The sequence below is a fragment of the Notechis scutatus genome, chromosome 4 (genome assembly GCF_049901735.1).
Source record: "Notechis scutatus isolate UNSWTSFEM ecotype Mainland chromosome 4, rNotScu1.2, whole genome shotgun sequence".
Lineage (NCBI taxonomy): Eukaryota > Metazoa > Chordata > Lepidosauria > Squamata > Elapidae > Notechis > Notechis scutatus.
The window spans coordinates 72642077-72656156 of NC_142012.1; the positions used below are offsets into that span (position 1 = coordinate 72642077).

The 14080-nt window shown below is 36.8% G+C and overlaps 1 protein-coding gene and 1 long non-coding RNA gene across 3 annotated transcripts in view; one reads left to right on the forward strand and one right to left on the reverse strand.

Annotated features, from left to right (window-relative positions):
- The window catches only part of USP54 (ubiquitin specific peptidase 54), a 153725-nt gene that overhangs the window by 77109 nt on the left and 62536 nt on the right, over positions 1-14080 (reverse strand). For both annotated transcript variants that reach the window (XM_087963735.1, XM_087963736.1), the window contains exons 4-6: positions 1887-2021; positions 841-954; positions 647-729 (exon numbers count right to left, since the gene is read on the reverse strand). In XM_087963735.1, coding sequence (XP_087819861.1) covers positions 647-729; positions 841-954; positions 1887-2021 — 332 coding nt within the window. The remainder of the gene's footprint in view (positions 1-646; positions 730-840; positions 955-1886; positions 2022-14080) is intronic.
- Positions 1-14080, forward strand: part of LOC148130779 (uncharacterized) — a 201150-nt gene that overhangs the window by 67160 nt on the left and 119910 nt on the right. The window lies entirely within an intron of this gene.

Sequence of the window (14080 nt, forward strand, 5' to 3'; positions counted from 1 at the left end):
AGTTTAAAGCCTTTCTGATCAGATGAGCCAGTCGTTTTCCAAATATATTCTTTCCAATTCCTGTGAAGCTCACTCCATCCCTTGCCAGTAGCCCTTCATGTAGGTAATACAGACCATGGCCTAGGAAATCAAAGTTCTCTTGACAACACCATTTTTTTTAAGCCAGTGGTTTGTTTCTAAAATCCTTCATTCCCTCGTTGGATATTGGCCTTTTGTTGGAAGTATAGATGAAATCTCCATTTGTGGTCCTAATTCTTTAACTTTCTTCCCTAGCTGATCATAATCTCTTGTTATTGTTTTTAGATTCATTATTGTGTCATTGGTCCCCATGTTTAGGAGAAAAAAGGGGTTGTAATCTGTGAGGTTGATTATTTTGTAAGGTTCTCAGTAAAATCTTTGATTTTTCTTCAGGGAAACAACATACTCATAAATTCTCAGAATGTAAATGAGATCGCAGGAGAGTTGTACTTTCAGACTTGCAAGATTATGTTAATGTAGCCTTATAATAAAGGAGAATGCGCTAATCTATTCATGTGTCCTGTCTGGCTTACCTAGGAAGGCTGGTAATACATACCAAAATATCAGAAAAAAAGGGGAAATTAAGCCAAGGAATTTCTTCTTTTTTTGCAAAAAGCTTGAGACTCACCAGAGTGAAGTAGTTGAGATATAATGCACCATCTGGATGAAGGGCAATGGGTCAGAAGTAGCACCACAACTGGTACAGACACACTAAATCAGATAAATAAATGATTAGATATTAACAGAAGAAAATATTTTTTGCTCATTTCCAAGTCTATTTTTTCATTTCAGGATTAATATAAGAATGTTGTTTTTCTGTACCTGTTCAAACAAGGTCATTGCAAATTTCTGATGTGAAATACAATGTGGGGCAGTGCAGATATCTTCCTTAGATTCATCTGCAATGTGGAAATGAATCCTCATTAAGAGGTTCTCCTACATCCAGGAAAACAGGAAAAGGAAATTAGGGTTAATATTAAAAAATGAGTTGTATGAAATTTGATTCTAAATGTTCTAAAATTCATTTAAAAACTAGGAGTGACAATTTTTGACAGCAACTCATATAGTATATATATGTCACTTATTAACTTTCTATGAAAGTAGAATCAAATATATTATTCATTATGCTAAACTTTAACATTTAATTAGGTTTGGCATATATGTAATGTTCTAACTAAATAGTCAAATTATAGATCAATAGTTGAACACCTCTAGTTGCTTTACTGACCCTGGGAATAATATACAATTAAGGGCCTTGAAAATAAACAAAATAATGGCTTTGTTTTGACATTTTAAGAGAACAATAATCATAATATTTGTTATAAGAGAATACAGTATTGGAAACCGCCTTCCTAGGGAAATTATGAAAAGCATTTTTATAACCTATTTTGTAGTAATTTGGAAACTCATCTGTTTAGATATTGTAGCTTTTTCAGTTTTATCACAATATTTTAGAAATTAATTTTATATTGTCAATACTGACATTTTCTTTTAATATAGGTAGTCCTCTATCAATTGAGACTGGATTTCTTTTGCTAAATGATGCAATCATAAAGTGTGAGAACAATCTCTGCAGTCCTCTAGGCAGCTCACAACCAAAAATCCAGAAGAAATAAAAACAAAATTTAAACAAAATGAAAGTAAAATGGAACCATAAAATAACCAAGAAAAAAGAAAACAAAGAAAAAGAGAACAAGGAAAATACATCAATATGATTAGTTTTTAAAAAAGGCTTGGTTTTTTTTTTTGTGGGGGGGGGGGAGCTTCATTATTTGTTGCTTCCTCAAACACTACAGCTTCTACTAACTTAGCAAAATGCAGAATTGTTTTTATAGAATTTCTCAGCTTTCTACCACTTTTATACTCACAAAGCATTCTGCAGCATCATCCATAATGCCTAGCTGGAAACGCTGCTCATCTTGAAAGGTCTTTGCAAGAGCACTACGAAGAGCATCAGAAGGCAACACTTTGTCATTGCTGCACTGGAACTGGTTAAAGATACCCTAGATGGATAAAAGCATAGAAATTTTAAAGTGCTCAAATTATTTCTACCATACTGATAAAGAACCAAAAGTAATTATGTTTACCAAACTGTTAATACATAGACTACTCTTGCCATTCTGGGAGGATGGAGAATAGCTATTTACTGTCTATGTAAGATCTCTTGAGATACTTAAGCTAACATAGCTGTTTTATTAAGGCTAAATATATACAATTCTTTTAATCCCTTCACAGCATTCTATTTTTAACCCTATGAAACCCATTGCCATTCTTTATTCTAGTGTCTCTAGTCCTTAATTGTGTTGTGCAGAGCAGGCCACAGTAGTCAACATGGAGCCCTCACAATGCATATGTCAACTCTCTAACTAGTGAACGCAAAATAAGGAAACACTCTTGGGAGCTTGAAATTCCCAAAGGTAAAAAACATTATTGGATGCACCATTTTGATACTGAAGAATCAAAACCAGTCTGGTTTTCCTGCACAAATGCTTGCCTAGTTAAACAATAGCTTCCTCTTCCTCCCACCCCAGATGATCACATTATCCAATTATGACCTGTCCTTTCGTTATGGGAACAGCCCATCTCTTTCTCAAGCACCTGCAGTGGTGACCTTGATGGTTGCTAGGCTCTTACAATCCACAAACACATTCTCAGCATTCTAATCCCCCTTCGCTCCCCCCAACTCACCGGCAAGTTGAAAAGCATCAAGGTTTGAAGAAACAAAGCAGTTCAATCTTGACAGCATAATACAAAAAAACTAGACTTCCCATAATTTGGGTAATATACTTTAAGTGCCTCAACTCGCACTTGTCTTTTTGAGTCAGACCACACTGCTTTTATATATATAATTATATTATATATTATATATATTTGTTTTCTTAAGTTTTCGCGGGTATTTATATGTATAGTATTGAGCTTTGTTTGGGTATTTTCCCACGTCATTATGGTTGTGCTTTTAAAGTTTTAGCAACGTTTCGGCAGAATCTCATCTGCCATCATCAGGCTTCTGTATACTGTTCGTCTGACTCACAGACGAACACTATACAGACGAACACTATACAGAAGCCTGATGATGGCAGATGAGATTCTGCCGAAACGTTGCTACAACTTTAAAAGCACAACTACAATGACGTGGGAAAATACCCAAACAAAGCCGAATACCATACATACATACATACATACATACAGACATACATACGCTTTTTTAACCAGTCAGTAGTCCTTGAATACTATTATCTGCAAATTTGTTAAATGTTTTTTTTAAGAAAAATAAACAAATTAAACAAACTAATATAAAGAAGGAAACACTGGTGAATTTGATGACTAAATTGCCTTCTTTGACCATATGGATTTGGGGAAATTACTATATTGGTGAAATCAATAAATATTTACAAGGGCACAAATTATAATTAACAGGGAATTGACTAAACCCCATGAAATAAAAAAGGAACAAGACATGGATGCCTGCTTTCATCACTGTTATCCATTGTGGCCCTTGAAATTTTGAACATAGACATAGGACATGCTGAGAAAACAGCTGATGTGAAAAAGGAGTACATAAATTAAGGACATTTTCTTTTTTTAAAAAATAATTTTTATTAAACAATTTTTCTTATATACATCATTTCCATTCATTACAATGCTTTCGTGCCGATATACATACTTTTACATAAATCTTAACTATTTATACACTTGTCTATGTTGCTTAATCTATCTTTATCCACTATATCTTTTACCTTATTACCTTATTGTCTTCTCTATTCAACTTTATATCTATTATTTAGCCAATCATACAGTACATTCACGTCAAATAATAATCCGTTTCCTCTCTTTCCTTTATCTCCATAGTCAACTTATCCATCTCGGTACACTCTAGTATTTTATCGTATTTTCCTCCTACTATCATTTTTCCAATTCTGTGCATAAGTTATTCTTGCTGCTGTTAATAAGTGTAGCATGAAATAGTTTGTTTTGTTATCATATTTTCCCATTATTATCCCTAAAAGTCAAGTCTCCGGTCTTAATTCAATTTCCTGTTTAATTATTTCTTCTATCCATTTTTTTGTCCTTATCCAATATTTTCTCGCTACAGGACGTGTCCAACACGCATGGTAATATGTTCTTTGCTTTTGTTTGCATTTCCAACACTCAGATGATCTGTTTGGGAACATTTTTGCTAATCTAGCAGGTGGTAAGTGCCACCTGAGGAACATGTACAAATTTTCTCTATATGATGCCGACATCGTCAATTTATAATTCTTTTCCCACATTTTTCCCATTTCTCCAATTCTATCGTATAGCCCAACGATCATCGTTTCTTTAACCCTCTCCTATTCCTTCTTATAATCCAACAAATAATTATATGATTTTTAAATTAATTTCTCCTCTGGACCTTGTAGAATCTTATCTAATTGCGATAGTTCTCTATATATTCCATGACTTTCTGTATCTTTCTTGAATCTTGCTTGTTTTTGTATATACATCCAACACTCTACTTCAATTCCTTGCTCTTTTAATTCATGTTTCATTTTTAATATCCCTTGCTTGTTTAAGATGTCCTTATACATTAGTATCTTATCAAGATTTAACACATTTGGATATATTGATGCTTCCATAATTGATAACCAGATCGGAATTTTGTCATAATGATTTTTTTTATTCTTTTCCCAAATTAATAGCAATACATTTCTTATTTGGTGTCTTTGGAAATAACTATGCTTCTTGTTTTTCCCATTCCATAAAAATGTGGGCCACCCTAATTGTAAGTCGTCTCCTCCAATTGTCAATATTCTTTTGTTTTTCAACATTACCCAATCTTTCATCCACGTAAGGGCTGCTGTTGTATAATATAGTTTCCAATCTCGCAGAGCAAAACCCCCTCTCTTTCTGCTGTCCTGTAACAATTTTAACTTTATTCGCGGTTTTCTCCCCAGCCAAATAAACTTTGATATTAATTTGTTTAACTCTTCAAAACATTTCTTTCCTAACTTTATTGTTGTCACTTGGAACAGAAACAAAATTTTTGCCAATATGTTCATTTTTATTGTGGCAATTTGTGCTATAAGCGAGAGTTGTAAATTCTTCCAATTATCCAAATCCATCTTAATTTTTGTTAATAATTTTGTATAATTATCTTCTTTAATAGATATACTTTTCGCTGTAAGCCAAATATTTCGCTGTAAGCCAAATATTTAACTTTTTAAACAATTTGTATTTCCAATTTTTCTTCCAATTCTTTGTTCTGTTTCTTAGTAAGATTTTTTGTTATGATCTTTGTCTTGTTTTTATTTATTTTAAGACCTGCCACTTTTCCAAATTTTTTTATTTTCCAAATTAATTTGGGTTCCAATTCTAACGGTTCCTCAAGCACAAATACCAAATTGTCCGCAAAAGCTTGGGCCTTATATTCCTCTTTTTTATTTTGAGACCTTTTATTTCTTGCCCCCTCTAATCTGTCCAAGTAACATTTCTAAAGTCAGGATAAACAATAATGGGGATCCTTGCCTTACTCCCTTCGATATTTGAAATTGTTCAGCTAACCCTCCATTTATTATTACTTTTGCCGTTTGTGTGGAATATATTGCTTGTACCATTCTTATAAATTCCCCCCAAAATTCATAATTTCTAATTGCTTTATAATAAACTGCCAATTCAAATGATCAAAAGCCTTTTGCGTATCTAGAAACATCAATGCTATTTGTCTTCCAGAATGTACTTCATAATATTCCAGTATGTTTATAATTGTTCTCAGATTATTTTTCATCTGTCTCTTTGACAGAAATCTGTTTTGATCTGGATGTGTCAACTCGGTTAACATCTTTTTTAGCCTTTCCGTCATTATGGGTGCAAATATTTTATAATCAGTATTCAACAAAGAAATAGGCCTATAATTCTTTATTTGGTGGTGATTTGTCTCTTCTTTTGGGATTAATGCTATATACGCTTCCGACCAAGTTTTGGGTAATTTCGCTTCTGCCAGTGCTATCATATTTGTCTCGAATGGCTTTTGTATATTTTTATAAAGTTCTACAAGTATTCCATCTGGGCCCGGGGTTTTATTGTTCTTTTTTTTTTTTACCGCTTCTGCCATTTCCATCATCGTTATTTTTTCATTTAACATCGTTCTTTTTATCTCTTCAATTTTGCTTAATTTTTTCTTATTCAAATATTCTTTAACATTCTTTTCCATTATATTTTCCTGACTGTATAAATTCCTAAAAAAATCTTGAATAATTTTCCTTTTCTCTTCTGTTCTATGACATATATTCCCTCTGTCATCTTACAATTGGTATATTATTCTCTTCTCCTTTTCTTTATTTGCTAGCCATCTCCCCGGGTTATTTGCATGCTCAAAAAAAATATGTTTCGCCCTTTTAACTTTTTGTGTCATTTCTTCCAGTACTGTCAAATTCAGTCTATGTCTTATATGTTCCATTTTCTTTTTAACTTTACCCTTTTGAGGACCGTTCTGTAGTTCTACTTCCAATTCCTTAAGTTCCTCCTGTAGGGCTTCTTGTTGATATTTTCCCCCATTTTTTCTTGCCACATATGCTATTAGTCAATCCTCAGATGTACACCTTTGCTGTGAAATTAAGGACATTTTCTGATAACCTGGTTTAATTTTGGAAAATCCTATGGAAGGAATAGGAATAAATAATTTTGATGTGCTGGTTGGATTAAAATAAGGAGATAATGAAGATGTTAATAAAAACATGATGGAAGTTCAAAAAGAATTAATTGAGAACAAAGTAAAATATCAAGGTGTTACATGACTAATATGAACTATGTGTTATTTCAAAATAATTATGTTAAAGTATGTAATGGAATTAAGAAATATGTATTACAATGGGAAAAATAAGGCCTTGGAATTGTAATATATTCAAGTCCAATGTCCAATGTTTGTCAGGTCTGGCCTCAATTTCCTTCTGATGGCGGCAGGGGTGGGATTCAAATTTTTAAACAAACTGTTCTGTAGGCATGGCTTAGTTGGTGGGTGTGGCTTGGTGGTCATGTGACTGGCTGGGCATAGCTTGGTGGTCATGTGACTGGCTGGGCGTGGTCAACTTGACATCATTCACATTGAAGGGTGCTTCTCCTTGCCTGGCCTCTCGTGACTGTGAGGATGCTGCAGTGGTTGTAAGTGTGAAAAATGGTCATAAGTCACTTTTTTCAGTGCCATTGTAACTTTGAATGGTCACTAAATGAACTGTTATAAGTCAAGGATTACCTGTACAAAAATACAAAAAGTTTATTTGCTTGAAAAAAGCTGCCCTAAATACCAATCATTGGATTAAAAATACCTGCAAGCCAGAGTTACAAATGTGGCAGGGTGCTAGAGCACCTTGAGGAATTAAAATAGTTATAACACAATGATAACTATCAGCAGCCAACTCTTGCTCATAAAGTGAAACCCTTTAGCATAGAGGTCATTTAAGCTCTCCAGAAAGAGCACACCCAGGAGAAGCAATCCATTTGCACCACTGACAGACACCAGTTGGTCTCACTCACCTCACAAGATATCCTAAGGAAATCATCCAGATTTGAGGAAAGATCACATGCCCCCCACCCCCGAAAGGCAGTAAAAAGATAAGTGCCAAGCTTGCATCCTGCCTCTTGGAAGTACACCCCAAAAGGACAGTGCCAGATACCACTAATGCTGTCATGCCCCTGGTGGAGACTGACTCTGAGGAAGAAGAGGAACAGCCAACAGGGAGTGGGAGTGTGGCTCCAGAGGTGGTGGTGGAGGCTGGGGAACAGCAGAGGCCGGCTGAGCAATCAGAGGAGGATCTAGGCCCAACCCCTATCCATCCTAGGTCACGCAGGAAGGAGAGGATCAGGGAAAAGTGAGGTCTACTCAGGACGAGATTACCATGATCCTCCTCGTTGCTTGCAGCTGGGAGCTATGTATATAAGGTTGTAACTGCATAGTCAGAATTGCTGGAGTCAAAGTTTAGTGTTTACTTTGAAAGAGGTTTATCTTTGCTGGCGTTCTTCCCATGGACTCTCCTCAGTTATCTTCCTGGAATGTACGATTAATTATCTTGGCTTGCTTTGGAACTCTCGTCAATGCGGTTTGTTTTGGTTTTCTTTTGCCTCATTATTTACTTTTGTGACTTTAAACTGTGCCTAATAAACAGTGAAGTTAAGTTGAAGGCATTACCGGACTTTAATGTATGTTTTGGGTTTGGGGTTATTTTGAGAGACTATGGGTCATCACAAAAGCAGTGAAATAAGACCCCCTCCCCAGATAGAAAAAGAAACCATGAGGCAGGAAAAAAATCAAACACAATACAAATAACTAAAACACAACAGTAGCTATTGCTTGTTAAACAATTATCAGAACAAATAGACACAGGAACTAGCCAGATTTCTCAACCCAGTTTCTTTTCAGGAACAGAGATTAACCCTTTTCCTTCCAAACAAGGCTGAATTGGGAAAATTATCCTATCAATAAACACAGGATTAAATGTCACCAAGCACAGAATTAAATTTCACCAAAAACTAGTTTTAGACCAAAACTCAGAAAGGGTATGTAAACTCACATTTGAATGTCAATCTTTCTAGCTAGTCAAGAAGCCTTGCTGAATGTCACTCATCTTGGTTCCTTGTCATTAAAAGCTTCTTTCTGACAGCTCTGCTTCATTATTCAATTATTTCTTCAAAGTACTAATCGTTGCATCCCAGCTGGAAGAACTCCAACAGGGGAGTATTTCCTCCCAACAGCAGTGTAAAAAGTTTAAAACAACTTCCCCTTCCCCTTTAAGAAAGTCAAGCAAAGTACCAGCAAAAAAGGAGAAAAAAACTCCAGAGAAGCTCCGGAGACTGGAAGCTTTGTAATAAGGGTTAACGGAGAAGCAGTTTCTGTAAGCAACAACACCAGAATGTTTTCTTCCTGCCGTTCTTACAGGATTAGCCCTGTAAAGTGGAAAAAAACAAAAGATTTCTTCCAACAACTGGTTCTCCAAACTGCTTAGAAAATTAACAACAGGTTCTAACGAATAGGTGAGAACCAGTAGAATCTCACCCCTGGATGGTGGTCTTGGTGTTGCTGCTCCTGTAATTCCCAAAATAGATCCACTGTTGGTAGCAGCATATTTTTCTGGAAGCATAAAACTGGCAGGCAGAAAGTCTATACTGAAACATTCAAATTCTTGTTTCCTAGGGAGGGCAATGGCATGTTTGTTTTTTGGCTACTTGAAATGTATATAATTTAAAATTAAAATGAGAGAAGAGCAACAACCAAATTTGCCTTTGATTCAATTTCCCATTTTCTAAAGATGCTCAAGATTCTGGTACATAGTTATGGATTTTTTTACTCTCCAGCACATGGCACCAGGTTTCAAAGGCAGCTTTCATTGCTAATAATTATTTATGCTAAATGGAGTACTTTTTTTCAGATGTACTAAGTTTCTGGGAATAGTACCCACAAAGAAATAAGATGGAAGAGTACCTATGTGCCTGTGTCAGCTATTGAACATAGACCAGACTAGGAAACCAAAATCATGCAGGCCAATATTGTTTTGTAGAGATATAGCAACAGAATCTTACAAGTCTGAAAGTACTTCCCTCCTCCCTCCCTCTATCTTTGTAAGAAGTAGGAAGTGTCTTATCTGAGATGTTTTCTAGTTCTACAGCAGGAGTGTCAAACTCAAGGCCTGTGGGCCAGATCCACCCGAGGGGTGCTTAGATCTGGCCCATGGGGCCAGCCTGAAAACAGCAAAGGATTGGCCCATGATGCACCTGCCAGTGAAAATGGAGCTGGGTGGGGCGCATGTGGCCTCCGCACCCCATTTTTGTCTGTGACGGGCCTCCTGGCAGCTCTCTGACACCATTTTCGCTAGCACAGGGCTATCAAAAAAAACTAAAAACAAAACAAAAGGAGAAATGTTTCCCCTTTTGCATTTGAGCATGCAAGAAGGGACAGGAAAGGAGAAAGGGAAAGAGTAAAGAAAAAGATGGAAAGATGGAAAGAGAGCAAGAAGGAAAAATAAGAAAAGAGGGGAGGGAAGGAAGGAAGAAAGGAGAAATAAGGAAAAAGAAGAAAAGGAAGATTATAATGAGGTTGAGGGAGGGTCTCAGGGAAGTTTTGCCTTATCACTTGGTGACCGCAGGTGCCCCCAACATGAGTCCATCATGGCCAGGCCCACCCCCTGGCTCTTCAAGGTCAAATACAACCCTGATGAGGCCCTCAGTGAAATCAAGTTTGACACCCCTGTTCTACAGTTACAGTTTTACACTGGACTCAAATTTCTTTTATCTGCTCATAGTCTTGGTAATAGCTCTTCCTCCTGTCCCTCAGGGATATTTTCTTGCCCTGTTATAGCCTGGAGCCACTCTACATCTGGGATTACATTGCAACCAATCAGTAACTGCCATAAAACACCTGGATGCTGAAGGATAGGATGAGAAGCTTTGGTTTTTACAGAGCCTGTGAAAGAGCCTTCTTTGAAGCTGCTTCAAGAACAAAGTCCTTGTGCAATCAGGAACCATCTCAGGTAGGCCATAGAGGCCTGTCAACAGAGAGAGAATGTGGCCTGAAGGTAAGCAGTACATGGTAGACCTGGGGAGTGCTGAGGCAGAGGGGCAATCATATCATTCCACAAAGGTTCGTGCACCTTGAATTATGTGAGGTGGCTTGTTTGAATGGCAGCTATGACTCTAGGTCTGAAATTGAGCCTGGATCTCATTTCAGGCCTAGCCTCACTGCTACTGTCACTACTGCTTGGGGGGTTGGTGGGGAGGTTGCTTTCTGTTGTTTGCAGTGAGCCATGTGACAATCTAGCTGTCAGCCCCTCATCCATCTTGAATCGGATTTGGGGCTGTTCCAAGGGAGGATGGGTGACCATGGGAATGAAAGTAAAGTGAGAAGGGAGGATAGCCACAACATTCTTTCACCAGAGCTCAAGGGTGAGTCGCTGGAGTTTGGAGGGGAGTGACCGGACTTAGCTGGAGTTCAGAATAGAGTTGGATTGGAGAATGTGACTTGAGGGTCATCAGTAAGGGGGTTAGATATGAGTTTAATTTAGCAGGGAAAAACGCGGGATTTCAGATTCGAGTTTTCCCAGATGTATCAAAATGACTTCTCTAACAAATTCTTATTTGGATGAACTTTGTCTCCAAGTGGTGATTTGAGATGGGGAGTTTGGTTGGAACGCTGACACTAGCATTGTCAACTTTGGTATTTTCCAAATTTTTGACACTCCAAGGCCATTACTGATCTACATCTACACGCAACCCTTTTCTTTCTAGGCAATCACCTAGATTTTTCAGCTGTTTTTGACCTTTTAGACAAACACATTTTGTTTTCCCACTTGTTGGCCTGATGGCTGATACACTCATAATAAGATATTCATGATGGAATAAAAACAAGCTCTTTCTATTCCAAGTGTGCAACAGAGCCTCTTGTTTTTGACTCCTGGAAGTGCAAAATTCTTGGTTCATAGCCTGATTATTTAATGGTTGTACTACTATACCAACTTGTGGTTGAGCTTCTGTTTCCATTCTTGCTTAAATCCAAATAACATATTTTCAACATTCTGTGCTTTTTTGAAAGCTAGCTAACGCACTAATTTTCAATATAATCACATTATTAATTCAGCCTTGACTTGAAGCTTCAGACATTCTGTATAGGCATTTGTACAGGTCTTTATGATTTATATATTCCGTATTTGTCCGGATGAATAACTGAGTTTGTCAGCCAGGAGCTATTGTCTAATTTATTTCATAGGAATGTAGCATCATGTTTTCAGATTGTTAGATACCTGGTGTAGATTTTAATGAAATGGACTGACTGATGCTTTCATGAGTACCTAAATTAATCTGTCCATAGACATTGCTGTCCTATCCACCATGTACTTTATATTATTTTGTAAATCTTAACTATAGACTCAAGACAATACTATCATAATTATATGTCAGTAGTATTTTTATTTGGCTTTTCTCAAAAAATAAACTTATTTTATCAACACAGATAGCTGATAGCAACATTGATAAATAATAATTAATAGGATTTAAGTAACAGAAAAAAATAGAAGAATTTATAAAGCTTTTGGCCAAAGGGAAGCCTATTTATTAATTCACTAACCCGAATTACTAAGTAGTACTTCATACAATTATATTCCATGAGTGGAAAATACAATTCAAGTTTGAATGCAGCTAGCATTTTTAATGATTGAAGCGGCTAGTATTTTTAATGATCGCTGTAATATGTGAATTAGAAATGGAATGTAGGAGGGAAGAAATTACGAGGTATATCTCTTCTAGTTCTTATATTGTAAAATAGCTATGAACCTTGGCAATATAACAGATGTATATATAAATACATAATTTAGATTGCACATTTCATTTGTTTTTGCCAAAACCGAAATAGTATTTTTTGTCCTTTGTTAGTCCAAACACTAAGATGAAATCTCATCTTTCATCTCAGAAAGCACTTTCAATCCTGAAAATTAATTCTTCCAGCTTTTGTCATATGAAAATATTTATTTTATTTTTTTATTTTATTTATTTTGTCATGCAAGTATTAGATAACAGGTATAAGTATAAACATGATTATGAATAAATGAAATGGATACAAATAACAAGGAACATTAGCACAGGGACGGTAGGCACATTGGTGCACTTATGCACGTCCCTTACAGACCTCTTAGGAAAGGGGTGAGATCAACAGTAGACAGTCTAAGGTTAAAGTTTTTGGGGTTTGGAGAAGAGTCAGGTAGTGTATTCTAGACATTGACCACTCTGTTGCTGAAGTCGTATTTCCTGCAATTGAGTTTGGTGCGGTTTTCCTTGAATTTGTATCTATTGTGTACTCTTGTATTGTTGTGGTTGAATACTGTGAGACAGAGGCACTATTAGAGTCTACAAATGAAAGCTTCATTCTTCTCTAGCTACAACAAAACATCCCCTTGTCTTACATCCTGGCACCACAGTCCCTAAAAGCAAACAAATTCTTTGTGACTTGTTTTGTTCCACTGGAAAGTTTTCCCCTACCCATTCCCTGAGCAAAAATAAACAAGCTCCTAATAAAAATTATTCATCAATTATTCATTATTCTTGCATTTGGTAAAAAAATGCAAGGATTATGCTCAACAAATGTCAATATGGGAACAGATAAAAAATTATTATGAATTCCTAACGTCATTAAGAGCATTGACTCAACTAAAGGACGAACAATTCATATTTGTATTTTGTATGACAGTGTGTAATGCAAGCATATTTTATCTGTATAACTAACAGGTTATGGTTATGGCAATTTGTGGACTGAAACTAATATGGGTACATGCATGAAAGTAAATAATATAAGATGAGTTAACCATTGCAGAATGTAAGATTACTATTGGGAATAAGATATTCAAAATATAAATTAACCCTTGCACATATAAGAACTGCAACTTTATATACTGTTTCCCCCAAAACAAGACTTATTCCAAAAATAAACCCTAGCTTGATTTTTTACGCATGAACCCAATATAAGCCCTGCACCCTCAAATAACCCCTAGTTAAACCCCCACCCACTTTGTTGCACCTGGTTGCATGAGGTGGGGTGAGGCGCAAACCTCAAAGTAGGGAGGGGATGAAGAGGTGTAGCTGCCTCAAATGCCCCGCACCTGCTTACCTTAAGAGTTGCATCCAGGCCTCCCACGCTCTAACACCTGCCTTGCTGGCTCATTTTTTTCTGTAGCCGCTTTCCTCTGCTTGCACACATTGCCCCAGGCCTCTGTTTCGCCTTCAGGAAAGGCTTCTGCAGCCAAGAAATGGGCTCTGGATGTCAATGGATGACACTTCAGAAAAGGCCTCTAATGGTGAAATGGAGGCCAGGGGGACGCCATGCACATCAATCCAGAGCTTGTTTCTTGGCTGCAGATGCCTTTCCTGAAGGCCTCTGATGGCAAAACAGAGACTGGAAAAGGGGGGAGGGCACCACATGCAAGTGGCAGCAAGCGGCCACAGAAAAAGTGGACCAGCAGTGGCCACACAAGCTCCTGCTGCATGGGGCTGTTGATGCCGCCGCCATGAGGCAAGACACATGATATCCCCCCCCAAAATAAGACCTAATGCC